This window comes from Natator depressus, chromosome 16, assembly GCF_965152275.1.
Source record: "Natator depressus isolate rNatDep1 chromosome 16, rNatDep2.hap1, whole genome shotgun sequence".
NCBI lineage: Eukaryota > Metazoa > Chordata > Testudines > Cheloniidae > Natator > Natator depressus.
Window position 1 is genome coordinate 22,941,801 of NC_134249.1, and position 15,973 is coordinate 22,957,773.

General features: G+C 40.1%; 1 protein-coding gene across 1 annotated transcript in view; it reads left to right on the plus strand.

The window, feature by feature from the left end:
- The window catches only part of RABGAP1 (RAB GTPase activating protein 1), a 124,148-nt gene that overhangs the window by 83,331 nt on the left and 24,844 nt on the right, over positions 1-15,973 (plus strand). The window contains exons 14-17 of the mRNA XM_074974178.1: positions 6,903-7,016; positions 11,271-11,345; positions 13,754-13,879; positions 14,207-14,350. Of these exons, the coding sequence (XP_074830279.1) occupies positions 6,903-7,016; positions 11,271-11,345; positions 13,754-13,879; positions 14,207-14,350 (459 nt within the window). The remainder of the gene's footprint in view (positions 1-6,902; positions 7,017-11,270; positions 11,346-13,753; positions 13,880-14,206; positions 14,351-15,973) is intronic.

Sequence of the window (15,973 nt, forward strand, 5' to 3'; positions counted from 1 at the left end):
AAGAAGATCAACAACATGGGGAGAGAGCCCACTTGTCAGTGTTCTACGTTCTCTGCGTGGCAGCCCTAAATCCTGCATTGTAGCAAAAGTGTTTCAGGTTGCACCTGCCTCATTCTCTGGAACACTGGTCAGGACTGTAACTGCACAAAGATGGCCCAACCCGATGAACATTTTTGGCAGATATGCTATATTTGGCGTGGGGAAACATGGCACAAGGGTGTAAGACAGTATGTACAGTCCAGTTAATGCTGAAGCCTGCGTGTTATATTTATCTACAATAGATAATTTTGTATTTACTAGCTTGAAAACTGGTTTCCATTGCTTATTATTTTGTTTTTTAAAAAAAACTAACAAACCATCCATACTGGTGGTATTTCGCTATTCGTTCAGTTTTTTAGAATTTTTTCCCCCTGTTTAAAAAAGAGACTGATTTGTTCCAGCTTCCAAACTTTCCTCCTTGTTAGTCAGTGCAATGAGTTGTTATGGGAATTCTTATCTTTACAATACTTGCTCCAGTTCTCATGGCAGTTTTCCACTCTATTACTTTCTTTTTCTTCCTGTCATTCTTAGCTTTCTATTTTTTCAATCCCGGTTTGTGAAGGGTGTGGACTCAGAAGGGCTTCCTTCAGTTCCCAGTCCCCTGAAAGCATGAGAAATTGCCCAGTGAGCCAATTCTCACAGCAAGGTATAAAAATAGTAGTAAAGGAAAGGTTACACAATGCTTGAGTTGCAACAGTTTGTACTAATGGGTAGTTTTAAAAGCTGTGTTTTGAAAAACATTTTTAAAGCTTTATCACTTCCGTATATTTTTCTCTCCCCAAACTGTTCTAGTAGCAGGAACCAACTTTAGTGATACTTGAATTGCACCAAAACATAAGGAGCTGAGGGATGAAGAGTCACGCAAATCCAGGGAGAAACCAACTCTATGTCCAATCCCACTTTTTTGACGAGTGGAAATGATAGCCTGAAAGATGTATTTATGATGATTTCTAAATAGATGCCTTTGCAATTACTATTAAATATGTGGCTTAAATGGGAGATTTGTTCCTTTTGAATTCAGCCTTACTTTCACTACCTCACTGCTCTGTCTCTGCAACAGGACAAGGTACTTAGTATTTCGTACTTAGGACTTCGGTGACCTCTTTGGTACCAGAACAGATCATTTTTTTTAAATGTAATTTCCCCCCACTTAAAAAGCTGGCTACTCTATTATATCTCAGTGATCCAAACAGATAAGCACATAGTCAAGTCAATGGGATTACTTGCGAATAAAATTACTCATGGTTAAATGTTTGCATGATTGGGCCGTTAAGCAATACATTTCTCTGGTTACTTCATCTACTAATTAAAGGCAATAAATGCCCTCCTTATCATAGAATATCAGGGTTGGAAGGGACCTCAGGAGATCATCTAGTCCACCCCCCTGCTCAAAGCAGGACCAATCCCCAACTAAATCATCCCAGCCAGGGCTTTGTCAAGCCTGACCCTAAAAACCTCAAAGGAAGGAGATTCCACCACCTCCCTAGGTAACCCATTCCAGTGCTTCACCACCCTCCTAGTGAAAAAGTTTTTCCTAATATCCAACCTAAACCTCCCCCATTGCAACTTGAGACCATTACTCCTCGTTCTGTCATCTGCTACCACTGAGAACAGTCTAGATCCATCCTCTTTGGAACCCCCTTTCAGGTAGTTGAAAGCAGCTATCAAATCCCACCTCATTCTTCTCTTCCGCAGACTAAACAATCCCTGTTCCCTCAGCCTCTCCTCATAATAATTTTTGTTGCCCACCGCTGGATGCTTTCCAATTTTTCCACATCCTTCTTGTAGTGTGGGGCCCAAAACTGGACACAGTACTCCAGATGAGGCCTCACCAATGTCGAATAGAGAGGAATGATCATGTCCCTCGATCTGCTGGCAATGCCCCTACTTATACAGCCCAAAATGCCTTTAGCCTTCTTGGCAACAAGGGTACACTGTTGACTCATATCCAGCTTCTCATCCACTGTAATCCCCATGTCCTTTTCTGCAGAACTGCTGCCTAGCCATCCCTAGTCTGTAGCGGTGCATGGGATTCTTCCGTCCTAAGTGCAGGACTCTGCACTTGTCCTTAGTTGCCTTCGTTAACTTAAAAAGCTTATTCGTATGTAAAATTCTTTAGTGTTGCATTATGATTGATTCTGTTTTCCTAATGATGTGATAGACTCTTTAGACACATTAAATTGTTACAGAATTGCAACGATGTATGGTACACATATCATTTGCAAGATAATCCAATAACTTGATACTAATAACAGTTTTATTGCCTTTATAATGATATGGTTGTGACAAGCCACAGAGAAGAGTGTTAAACTTGGATTAAAATCACAAGCGACGTTCAAATACGGAATGAGAATTTTTTGTCCCCATTTTTTATCAAGGGGATTTTCCAGAACAAAAGATCAAGTGAAAGTATACTTTAATGTAATATAGGCAGGGCTGATAGCACAGCCTAATGTATAAGCATCACTTTTGTAGCGCACTTGAGGTTTCATGTGTTTAGAAGAGCCTCCTGTTGGGCTTTTTTGTTTGTTTGTTTGTTTTTTTGTCTCTAGCAAAAGTGATTATTTTAAAAATATCCTGTTTGGAAACAAGCTTTCTTCCCTTGTGGTTCCACACTACATCTTGCTCTCATGCTGCAGCCTTTACGTGGAACAAAATTCCATAACTTGGATGTAAAGGGGACATAATCTTTTAATTGCACGTCAGTCATTGACTCAGTAGCACCTGATGAAGGGAGCACTTGATGCTTTCAGTAGGACAAGCTGCCTAATGAATTCAGAGGCCTCTTTTCAGATGATCATTTACCAGTGAGGAAATCTGATCTCATTAGCTGCCTAGGAAGCCCCTTGTTCCAGTACTGAAATGAGACAGTTTATATAGTCAAATGGAAATCAACCAAGAATAAGATGGTGTTTATTCTCATGCATTTTGGTGATGATACTAGTCATGGTATTCAGCTAAATAAATGCTAGGACATGACTACCCCCAACAGGTGCTAAGATACCATGTGATGAGTGCCCATATAAAAACCTGGGTATGGAGAATGTGCTCTCCTCTGGAGGAGACTTACATATGGCACCATTAGCCTAACCCCCTTGCCTCTGATTGCAATTCAAACTCTTACTGTGACATTTTTAGCACATTTATTTCTATTTTGGAGAGGGTGTCTACAGGCTTATGATGTGCTAGTTATCACGTGAGATTGAACGAACCGGTTGGTCCTTTTGTCTATATCTAGCTTCCTTTAACAATTGCACTGCTGATCTTTACTACTACGTACTGCACTGAGCTCAGTGGACTTCATGGCATCCTTCTTGTTCCAATGGGATTACAGAACAATAAAGTTGTACACAAGACTGAGGGTGAACAAATGTGACTACTGATGTAAGCTGTTATATTTTAAAAAATTAGTACATATTTAAAAGATTTTGATCCTTTATCTGATTGAACTAATAATATCAGCAAGAGAAATTCACAAAATACATCATATCTACTCAGAAAGAGACAAACTGGGCAGAATTAGCAACCTTCCTACTTTTAAACCAAAGTTCAGATCAATCAACGATTTTGGAATTCCCTTTAGGAAACCTCAAAATCAGTGAGAGAGTCACAAGTACAGATTCAAAAGAGGGAATAAAACTGCTGTTAGCTTATTATGCAATGTAAAGCATTTTGAAGCGAGCTCGAGTGAGATTCTCATTGTCTAACCGTAGAGACTAACAAATTTATTTGGGCATAAAGTTTCATGGGATATAACCCACTTCACATCTGTTGAAGTGGGTTATATCCCACGAAAGCTTATGCCCAAATAAATTGTGCCACAAGGACTCCTCGTTGTTTTTCCTACTGTTTACTCCATCCACAAAGCACTAGCTAATTGGCCTTCCAAGTCCTATTGGTGGCTATTGCAAGAAAAGCTTCCCATTTTTCTGATCTGAGGATTTGGGGAGCCAAGAATTCTCTTCAACCCACTGTGCTTCCAAGCTCATTCCCCACCTGCCCTCATTTATTCTTCTCCTCCATGCATGTTTCTTTTTAAAAAAAAAAAAAAAGTTTTACTGCCACTTTCTGCGCAAAGCAAAGAATATGTAAGTTGAGCCATTTCTAATGACTCCGTAAATAAAGTACCCTATTTACCAATCCATGAAAACCAAAGCATACTTTTGTATGGCTTCCCTGTTTGCAAACCATATTCAGCTTTTCAGTGCTGTTTGCTCTATCTTGAGCTTATACAGTGGGAATGGTTTGCAGAATGAGGTGGCAGAGAGAGCCCGCAAAACAACTCAAGAAGTTCAGCTGTCTTTGCCCTTGGGAATACTGACAACTATAGTCTGGGAGTATGTGCAGGTGCCAGTCCCAACCTGCTCTATGAGGAATGCTGAACCAGTATGTAGAGTACAAATTCACCCCTTTCTGGTGCTGGGCTTTATTAATAAATAATACATTTGCACAGGTCAGATCACACCACCTCCCAGGCTTGGCTGCTCCTATGATTCCTCCCTCAAGCCTAGATCAGTGGGTCTCAAACTTTTTTTACTAGCGACCCCTTTCACACAGCAAGCCTCTGAGTGCGACCCCTCCCCCCCAATACATTAAACACCCTTTTTATATATTTAACAACATTATAAATGCTGGAGGCAAGCGGGGCTTGGGGTGGAGGTTGATAGCTGGCAACCCCCCATGTAATAATCTTGCAACCCCCTGAGGGGTCCTGACCCCCAGTTTGAGAACCGCTGTCCTAGATCCTCTCTCCCCAGACATCCCCTTCACCTCCCTTAAATTCAGGTGAGGTAACAAGTCACCAGCCTAAGGGAATGAGCAAAATCCTCCTAACCCTTGACTGGCAAGATCAACACTTGGTAACAGAGTGGGGTGTTTCAGACAGTCACTGCCAGCCTTTTACAGGGATATTTACAGTTTAATAGATCGCACTGCTAGAAAAAAATGTCCTGATGTTCATCTCAAGTTTTCGCTTTAGTTTTATCCCATTACTCCTAGTCTTAGACTTTGTCAAATTCCTGTCCTTTCTAGCTGGTGACCCTCTTCAAATACTGATTCATTGCACCCACAGTGGTCACATACTCACTTGCTCGACAAGCTATACATATTCACTGTGTACTTCCTCAGATCAATTCTATGAGTCCTTTTATCACATTTGTTGCTTTTCCTGAATTCCATCCAATTTGTCATCTTTCTGGTATTGAAATGCCCACAACTACTGTTGTTTGTATTTATGTAGGGCCTAGGAGCCCTAGTCATAGACCAGGACCCCATTGTGCGAGGCGCTGTACAAACACAGAACAAAGAGATAGTCCTCGCTCCCAAAGAGCATATTATCTAAGTGTAAAACAAGAGACAGCAGGTGGATACAGGCCGGCCGACCGACCGAAGGAGCACAAGGAAACAATAAGACAATAGGGTCAATATGAGAGGCAGCAGAATGCAAAAATCCTGCCTTCTGCCCTTGTGCTTTAATTGCTAGACAAAGGGTACAGCATCTGCTGCCTGATGAAGTAGTTGTGAAGCTTAGTTTTGTTTGCCAGCTACTCCAGCACCCTCAGATGAGAGGCTAGAGGGGAAAGCATTCAGAGTCTAGATCTCCTGAGGGAGGTATGTTAGATGGAAAATGAGTGGTGCTAGTATAGCATTTCCACAGGTTTTCTAGAAAGAGGAACGCTTTGTAACAAGACAGGGCTTCTCCCCCACTTCCTGGTGATTTGCTGGCGCACCCACGGTCGGTCTTAGGCAGATTTTTGGGGTTGGGGGGGTCCAAACTTAAAACATCTCCTCAGCTCACCCTTTACATTTTAGGCTTTGACTGCTTCCTGCAGCTTCTGACCTCTGACTCACTGGGCCTCCTGCCTCCCCTCCCCTCCGATGCCCTCTTTTGAAGCCTAATCTGGGTCAGTAGATGGGGTGCAGGTGCACTGGCCCTGGTTCCTCTTACAAGGCAAGTGTCACCCTCTGACATACTGATATCAGCCAGTTCAACAGCCCCTCCTGAGCCCATTGTAATACCTGGCCCTTCTTTCCCTACCCCATGATCCTTTAGTGCTGTTCTTGGTGCAAACACAGATATTGGAAAAAGCCTCTGCCACCTCCACCTTCTCGATCTTAGACACCCCCTTTTCCAGGGTGGTTTTGTTCAGGGCCTTCTCAAGTAGGATCAGTTCCTTTCTTGGACTGGATTTCTTCACTTCCAGCTACTCCTGCTGTTTGTAGCCTCGCTCTATCTCCTTCTGCACACAGTGTTCTAAAGGTGGTTGCACCAGAGCCATATACACACGGCACAGCCACCTCCTTGAGCCAGGATGTGATGCCTCTGTGTATGCAGCCAGTAGAGTATGGCTTTCCTTTTTTGTGAAATCATGTCCTGCTCTGGCTTGGATCCCATTTCCTGTCTGTTCTCACCCTTACTGTGTCTTGGCTTTTGGTGGGAGGTGAAAAATGACTTCTCCTGTCTAAACTGGGGGGTGAATTTTAGCGTGGCAGACTACAGTGACCAAAGATTATTTACCTAAGAGGAAGTAGAATTTGTGTAGTGGCAGTTGGGTTCAGTACGATTTTTTTTTTTTTTTTTGTCTACTGAATCACCACCAGCCACATCCTGTAACACTTGATTGTATTTTCCTTGGCAGTCTCCTAGCTAAGTGCTGACCATGCCCGGACCTGCTTAGGTTACCAGATTGTGACCTGAGGTGGTAGGGCTGCAGGCTGTCTACCCTAGTCTGTAATGAGTGAGGTGCACAGCATACCCTGATAGTCTACCAGCCATTCATTCCAGCACATCGTAATTTATGCTGATTTTTAAACTGCATCACTTTTAACATACAGATTTTTCTCTCATGTTCTTGTTTTAACAGGAGTCTCCCCAGGACAGTGCAATCACTCGGGACATCAATCGCACGTTCCCAGCTCATGATTACTTTAAGGATACTGGGGGAGATGGCCAGGACTCCTTGTACAAAATATGCAAGGTATTTTATAACCTTGTGTGTAGTGGTCTTGGTCAACACACACTTTTTATGTTTGCAATAATTATGTTGGATTTAAATTGGTCATGTTTCCCGTTTGCTTATTTTTTCTGTAAGCTCAGTTGAATTGAAAAATTGCCACAGTGCAAAGGTTGTTTCAGCTCCTACAAAATAACTTCAGTTTAATCCAGTTCCTAGTGGACTGGGGTCCACAACACTACAACCACCCTCGCACTGGGTATTAGCATCCTTGATGGCCATCTCAGCAGTGAGGCCAGGGCTAAAACCCAGGGCATGTTGGATAGGTCATGTGGGGGAAAGCATATGACACACACACACACACACATTCATTCATTCATTCATTCATTCATTCATTCATTATGCAGGAGTGAACCTACTGCAGATCACGTTGTAGTGTCCTCTTCAAAGGGAGAGGTCTCCATGTCTGATTTAGATCCACCCCTGTGAATCATGTTGTCATTGTAAACTGTGAAAACTGAATGTTTATAGGGAATTATGCAAATAGAAATAAATGTCTGTTTCTTCATTGGTTCAACTTTCCACAAATTTTTCATGGCGAGTTTTGAAACTGAAGCGGAGGCAGCACAACATGAGCAAACAAAGCCGAGAGATCGATTGCCCCTTTATTTCTGTGCAGTCCCTCGCTCTGCTCCTGCTGAGAGACCTGACGGTTTATGTGGCCAGGTGCCCACGCTTCAGAGAGAAACAACCACCAAGAATCTCATAAATGAGCTCACTGGGTTGGAACCTTTTTCATCTTGTCTATTCTGTGCTAAAACGTCTGGAATTTTGGTTCCAGTGGGATACAGAAAACTAAACCAAACTGCAGTTGAGTTGTTAGAACTTGTAGTCTCTGCTGAAGAAAGGAATATAAAGGAAGGGATTGGAGCTGCAGGTGACGGTTAAGGTGCGTCAGCAGAATAGTCTAGAGGGGCCTACCTCTGGAATAGCAGGGAGGCTGCTGATCAGGGTTATTGTGTGGTGATAGAGCTGCATGGTGGGAAGCATGACCTGCGTGTGCCTGTCTGCGGCCAGTGCTATTAGACACTCAGTTTTTATAAAAAGAAAAGGAGTACTTGTGGCACCTTAGAGACTAACCAATTTATTTGAGCATAAGCTTTCGTGAGCTACAGCTCACTTCATCGGATGCATCAATTTTTATAGGATCACTGGGCAACACACTAAACAGAGGAAGGTGCAGCAAAGTGTGAAGAAGAAAGAGGGACATCTCATTTTTATTCCTCACAAAACCTTTAGAAATCCTTGATCTGTTAAATGATGCAAATATTTCTGCACGGTTTTGATAGTTAATTTCTTAGTTAGATAGTTAGTTGATATCAGAACACTGTGCAAATGGGGATGACCTCATTTCTGTCCATCACATCTATAGATTGAGATACAACCCTAAACAATGCTAAATTAAAGTGTTTTTTTAAAATATGTTCTCAGAATACAACAAATACTTGTGGAACTTTCATAAGAGCTACATTAGTCTAACAAAAAGAAAAGGAGGACTTGTGGCACCTTAGAGACTAACCAATTTATTTGAGCATGAGCTTTCATGAGCTACATGCATCCGATGAAGTGAGCTGTAGCTCACGAAAGCTTATGCTCAAATAAATCGGTTAGTCTCTAAGGTGCCACAAGTACTCCTGTTCTTTTTGCGGATACAGACTAACGTGGCTGCCACTCTGAAATTAGTCTAACAGAGAGTAAAGATCTTGCAAAAGATCTAAGTATCTGTAAAGTTGAAGATAATTATGCATCTCTCATTAGCATTATAAACCAGCAGGCATCCATTGAAGTGCTCATTAAAATGCAGAAGATAATTATCAGGTACAAATGACTGTTTTCTGTTTGATCCAATTACCTTGTTTGACCAGAGAATCTCAAGCTTTCAGCACTCTGATTCTGCATTTAGAAATTCCTCATGTGTTTTATCCCTCAGGAGACATTTCTGCATTTTGAAGCTTAAATTCTTGGCACATAGTTTTTCATTTAGGATATCATTTAAAAATGATGTGCTTTGCACAGGGGACTGTCCTGGGCAGAAGGAAATGCTTGTGCATTTCTTGTGTATAATTAATCCTAAAATCAAACACTTGGTAACCAGTTAAAAGATTTTTTTTTTCTGTACCACTGCATAAACCCAGTAATTTGAAATAGCACCCAAAAATATCAAATGTTGCTGTAAAAAATGCTTTGGAAACATAATCCTTCGGTTACATCTGTCTGATCTTGATGGTTTATCCGGTATATTTTGCAACAGTAACATATCAGCAAGATCACTCTTAAGCTAGCATAGGAACTGGACTGACCGTCTTTGCACCTTTTCCATGACTTCAGAGTCAATGTGAAATTGTTCTCCAGTTCCTTGGCGGTGATAGTTTTCCATGGGATCTTTATTTTGGAAGCAGACTAAGGTGCTCAATATCATCCTCACCCAAACACTCTGTTTAGTCTTTTACCTTTCAGTATCCCTCTTCTCAGCAACAATGTTTTATTACATTAATTTTATCCACGTTAGGTCCAGCAGCTCTCCTTTTTCAATTGGGGTTTCAGATGTGCCTTTGTCTGTTGGTAGCTCCTTTTGTATATGTGACTGCATGTTGACCTGGTGTCATGTGCAAGATGTAATGCTGCCACTGTAATGCTGTCATTTTAGAACTTAAGCATCTTATGCTGCAACAAAGGCAAAACAGGATTGTAATGCATTTCATTGTAAAGGGACCCCTCCCGAACAGATGGGTCTATGGTATAAAAATAACTATCAAATAATGAACTAAAGGTTAAGTGGGGAAAATATTTAATGATTGGCACGTGAAAGTCAATCCCTGGGCTAAAGGCTATGAAAAAGTATTTGGGTCCAAATTTGACTGGAATCAGGACTATCTAGAGGCTGGCATGGGGCATAAGAAGAGATAAGTGGGGACTAGATGATCATGATAGTCCCTTCTGACCTTAAAGTATATGAGACTTCTCTGTGAGTGGGATTGTGAGCCAACAAAATTGGTACATGCTGTAATTGCAAGGCCTAATCCTGTCTACATATGCATGCCCCCATTCCCACTGCAGTCAGTTGGAGCCATGTATATATATCCAAGGGAAGAACTCTCCATAGACTTTGAACTCTGTAACCTTGAGGAACATCATGTGCCAACACGCTGCACTTAGGAAATGGAGGGTAAATCTATTCTATAAAGTTCACCTGCATGGTTAGATATCTTTCTTCCTTGCCTTACTTTTGTTAGAGTGGCAATGTGGCACTGTGGCAATAATAATTTAAAGAAGAGAATCCCCCAACAGGGCCTTGATTTGTCCATAAAAGCCACTACTTCATACATCCCCATTTGAGATGACCATGATACTGGATCCAAGGGTGGGACGGCACTGTTTACTGTGTTGATCTAAAATATTTTAGAATTGCTATCTAATGATGAGTTTGCATTGTCTCCAGCACACTAATGGTTGAGGGTATTCCACGCATTTGAGATTTGATACAAACTAAAATGTTTCCATTTTAAAATGACTTGAAGATGAGCTGTGTGTGGCTCGAAAGCTTGTGTCTCTCGCCAATAGAAGTTGGTCCAATAAAAGATATTACCTCACCCACCATATCTCTAATATCCTGGGACTGATATGGCTACAACTAAACTGCACACAGAATGTGTCCATGGCCTTCCTATACAATATGAAATACTACTTGCTTGGCATTTTTTTTCTTGCATAGGGCCCATATTGAAAATTCATGGGTCATTTTTTTGTGTGTGTACTGCCTGAGGCTACTGAAGAAATTTTAGGCTAATCCAAAGGTTTTCAAACTTTTTCATAGTACAGGTTGCGTTTTAATAGAGAGGTTGTCTTACTCCTTCCTCACTTGTATTCATGTGATTCATAATCTCCTGATATCCTGATTGCAACTACAGCAAGTGTTGCTCTGTAAAAGTAATCTTAGGAAAGTGATTTCATGTACTTTAAGCAGCCTTCAGTGTGAGTTAGGAGCTGGAAACAGTCCAGCACCATGCGACCAACCAGATATCTGCTGGCCACCAACAATTGCTCTGCAAACAGTTTTTTCTTTGGGTTAATCGTTGTGCAGTAACATAGCAGCTAAAGCATATCCTGGAATCACAGTTCAGTCATGACTGAAGGTATACACTTCAGTACTTATTTTTTTTCTCATGTAGTTCTGCTCTAGGGAGAGTGTACATCTTAAAATATTGATTCTCTTTTCAGGCCTATTCCGTCTATGATGAAGAGATTGGCTACTGTCAAGGCCAGTCATTTCTTGCCGCTGTGCTGCTTCTGCATGTAAGTCCCCTCTCTCCCCACATTCCAATTTATTGTAAGCCTCAGACAAAAAAATGCTCAAGTTTATTCAGAATAACTCATTTCAGATTCACTCCTACTAGTGCAGTAGCAAGTCCCATGCTTATTTACTCAAATGCTTGTTTTTCCATAATTATGACTTTGGGGGAAAGAGGAGCATGTTCCATTTAAAGTTCACTGCAGCATCAATAATGAGTTTGTGGTCAGTGTTCACTTCATTTTCCTTCTGTTTCTAGCTTCCTTTCTACCCCAAGCTGTCTTAAGTTCAAATCAGACTCTCTTGCTTTGTTTATGCAAAGTAGGCTGTCTGGATAGAAATTACTTTAGGGTTTAGGCTACCTATGGAACTCCTTGTAAAGGTACCCGGGGCAGGGGGAGGGCATTTCTGATTCAGTTTAAGTTTCTAGAAGAGCTTTTATTGGTATTGATCACAAGGACAAACCAGGGCTGCCATGGCCTTTGGATTAAACAGAACACATTCTGCAGCATGTTAGTAGTGTGGGAGTTTAAGTCTTAGTGGTTTGAACATTGCAATGTGTTTGTTTATTTGGGGAAATATATTCTAGGCCTTGTTTTTTGTGGTTTAGATGTTAGTCAATGACCAAAGATTAAAATAGATTGAGTCTCAAATGTATTATTTTTCAATTATTAGCATTGGGTAAATTTGTGCTTAGTGTAATGATCCCTTCTCTATCCAGGCAATGAGTGGTCTGAACTTACGACGGCTGCTGCTATCTGTTTTACACTTTAAGTACATCTGAGTAGAAAGTTTTGAGACTTACTTATGTTTGTGTGAAACATCTTATCTTATGTGAAAAAATGTAAAAATGTCTGCAGCTACATGCTATTTTTAAATCAATTTTTTTTTTTTGGAAGAATGTCATCTGCTTTTTGTCATAAGTCCATATTTGAAACTGCAGTTCCTAAGCCCCGTAGGATTTTGTGATGATCTTCCCCTACCCCTCCAGCCAATCTTGAGTGATTGCTGCTACCATGCAGAACTAAATATAAAGATTTTTGTGCGTCACTTTCCAACTGACAGTATGTATGGTTTTCAGAGCAATTTTTTTCCATAATTCTGTGAGGAGACAGAAATATATTATAAACTACAGTCTTTATAAACAGAAGTCAAATGGACTGATAGTATCTAACTGTAATGCTTTGATTCTCTATAACCTGTATAATAAAACTCTTAACTGATGGAGAAATTAATTCTTCAGTACTGTTCTGAACCCAATCAGTAATAAAGGTTTATTCTTTCTGCTAGTAAGGGGACCAAACTCTGCTCACCAATAGATATGCTTTCTTTTAGATGCCAAAATGCTATCTGCCTACCTTTTTGGCACCCATTGGATTAAGGAGATTCATAGAGACCAGAAAAGATCATTCATACATTTTCTTAGAGCTCATTCTTTAATGTAAGTTGTTGCTTCTGAGAATGAGCTCTGTTAAACTGAAGGCTGCAACTTAAAAATCTCAGTTTTTGTTTCTTTCTCATTTTTTGAACCTCCTGAAAGGCAGTCTTTGGAGTGTGACTATTAGGGACTGTGATGGAATTCATGTTACCTTGTCTTATTGGAGAAGGTACTGCTGCATACACCCTTGCAGTCCTTGAGCAATAAAGTGAAATGTAGTTTCTGCAAGTCCCTCACTGCCAGTATGGGAACATCTCTGAAAAGTTTTCAGAGTTCACTGACTGCATCTGTGGATGAATAATAGAGCGCTTGAGTTAGATATTTTGACCTTTTACAGGAACAAGTAATTGACCTGAAGAGTCAGTCTTTACTGCTGTGGAAAGAACAGAACTGCTTTATGGTGCCAAGGAAAGATGTATAAATACTGACAAGTAATGATGTTTCTGTCTCCAACTGCTGGCAGAAAGGGGAGAGCGAAGTGTCCCAAAACAGTGTAGACAGCTGCCACATCTGAACTTTGGGTAGTAATAACTGACTCGCTTTTTAATCAGTTTGAATAAAAGACCATCAAATGTAGAATAAAAAGTAGAATAAAAAATGCTACTGTGCGGTTAGCATCTTGTAGTAATACTATAAAAGCATTGGTCATATCTGAACTGTGTTAGCTGACTACACTGAGGACCTGGACAGGTTGGGCTCACAATCTGTAGGAGTATAATTTGATTCTGAAGTCATTGCCCAGATCTGGGACAGCAACTGCATGAAATAGAACCCTTGGGGATCTTTAAGGTTGAATAGTGTGTTTCTAAATTGGGGAACTAAGAGGGAATTTGTCACACATCATCCAGTTGTTATGATGTGTGCAATTACCCTTATCTGTTATGAAAAACGGTTGGTATCTTGATGCTAAGAGCAAGATGAAAGAAGGAAATAGAATAATATAAAAATGTCAACAAGATTTGTTCTCTTTGACAGATGCCTGAAGAGCAGGCGTTTAGTGTTCTGGTCAAAATCATGTTTGACTATGGACTCAGGGAACTTTTCAAACAAAACTTTGAAGATTTGCACTGCAAGTTTTATCAGTTGGAGCGCCTCATGCAGGTAAGCGTCCAGGTTGCTTTGAGGTGAACAGGTCAGGGCTTGCAAAACCCAAGATTTAGTTGCTTGAGAGCAGCATTTGATCACAAGTGAATAGTTTTTGCACAATCTTATTATACCCTTGATTGAGATAGAGGACAGCTATGCACCAACATTGTTCCAGAGAAAGAACTTCCTTTAGCATAATTATTCCAGTTGCTACTTGTAAAATGCCATAGGGTAACATTAAATATTTCTTCTACTGTACTGTTCTCATGTAGATTTGAGAATTATAAGCAGGATATAAACAGCTGCTTTTAAGCCAAAACTAATGAGCATCCTTTTTTTAAGGAGTGCATTCCTGACCTCTACAATCACTTTCTGGACATCAGCCTTGAAGCCCACATGTATGCCTCCCAGTGGTTTCTAACCCTGTTCACTGCGAAATTCCCCCTCTACATGGTCTTCCATATTATTGACTTACTGTTATGTGAGGTATGTATTACACATATAATTATACAACTTTGTATCTGCAGCAACTCCTGATGGACTCTTCCTATCAAGTCTAGCTTGGTAGCATTCTTTGTTCATGTCTGTTTGTTGAGTGCTGGACAACTGAGGCTTGACGTACAATTTCCCATATAAAAATGTAAACTCTTACATAAAAACTGTTATGCAGCAATGGAAGTGTTTTTTCAGCATTTTTCAGATGTTACATCCAAGAACTAAAGTTGATGGCATTTTTTGGTTTTAGATTGAAGTCTCCTATTTCTTAGAGCATCATAATTTGTTTTTCGTCATTCTGTATATTAGTTACAGGCTAAAGAGGTTAATTTTGTGCGTGTAATCTCTTAACAGTTGTAAATCCTATATAAAAAGAATACAGTATTATGGAGGAAATAATTTTATGTATCTAGTTTTTTAGATTTAACCAAGTAACTTTTTTGTTTTTGTTGCCACTTTTATGTCTAAGAACCATGTAATGATAGACAATATTAGAGCATCCCCAGAGTACTGAAATACTCTGCATTTACAGCCCGACTACGCTAATTTTCACTTTGGTAATCTCATAGGCCCGATAACCCTCCCTCCAAAGAAACTGAGGTCTCATTCAATTTCTCCGCATATATTTAATAGCAAAATTCTTTGTAGTGAAATCTTGTATTAAGAAGACTTAGTTGTTTTTTATAACAGTATACTTAGCAGTAAGTTAGGAAGTAATTTAAATTAAATCTAAACTACCTTTGTAAACATGAATGAACAGAGCATGTTTTGCAATGCAGTGCCCTTGGGGTTTTTTAATCATTTGTTTCCTTATTTGATAACTACTAAAATGCATGATTTCTCAATGGATCGCCTAGTCATTAGTGTGAAATAGTAAAATTCTGCTCTATTTCTTTCGTTTAAAGATTGCTGCATTTATAAATCTCCTGGTCAGTGTTTTGCCCCCTATGTAGCTATGCTTCTTTGGAACCTGCTGTTTGCTTTGCCTAGTTACTAGTATAAAAAAAGCAACAGATGGCAGAAAAGTGGTCTCTGCATGTGGAGCGAAGATATCCTGTAAAGCGGAAGTAGATTCTACTGTTGAATATAAGGGACACTTAAATAATTAATCAGCTATTTTAATAAACCTTTTTCAGTTCAATTAATGAGTAGCCAAATAATTGGCATAGGGCTGCCTTCAAGATCTAGTCATTTTTTCTCCATAGCAAAAATTTCCCAGGTTTTTGGAAGTGAGAGAGTTAATCAGATGTTAAATCCAGAGCACCACTGTACCACAGCGCTAGCTCTACTGCTAATAGAAGTGATAGAAGCAAGTTCAGTCTTAATTTTTTGCTGTTAAAGTCAAAACTCAAAGACATAAGAGATGGAAAGAAAACCAAGCCCTTAATCGGTAATGTCAATAAAAGTCTAGCATATAGGAGGTGGAGCTGCCAGATCCTCTAGTATTGAGCTTGTGAGTAGGTTCCCCCTTTTATATAACCTAGAATAAGAGAGGATCCATAAAAGATGTGGCATTGAATAATGAGGTGGAAGGACAAATTGAAATCTTGCATACATGCTTAAACTGTTGGCCAGAATATTGCATACCCCCGTGCATAACTGATATTTTCCTTT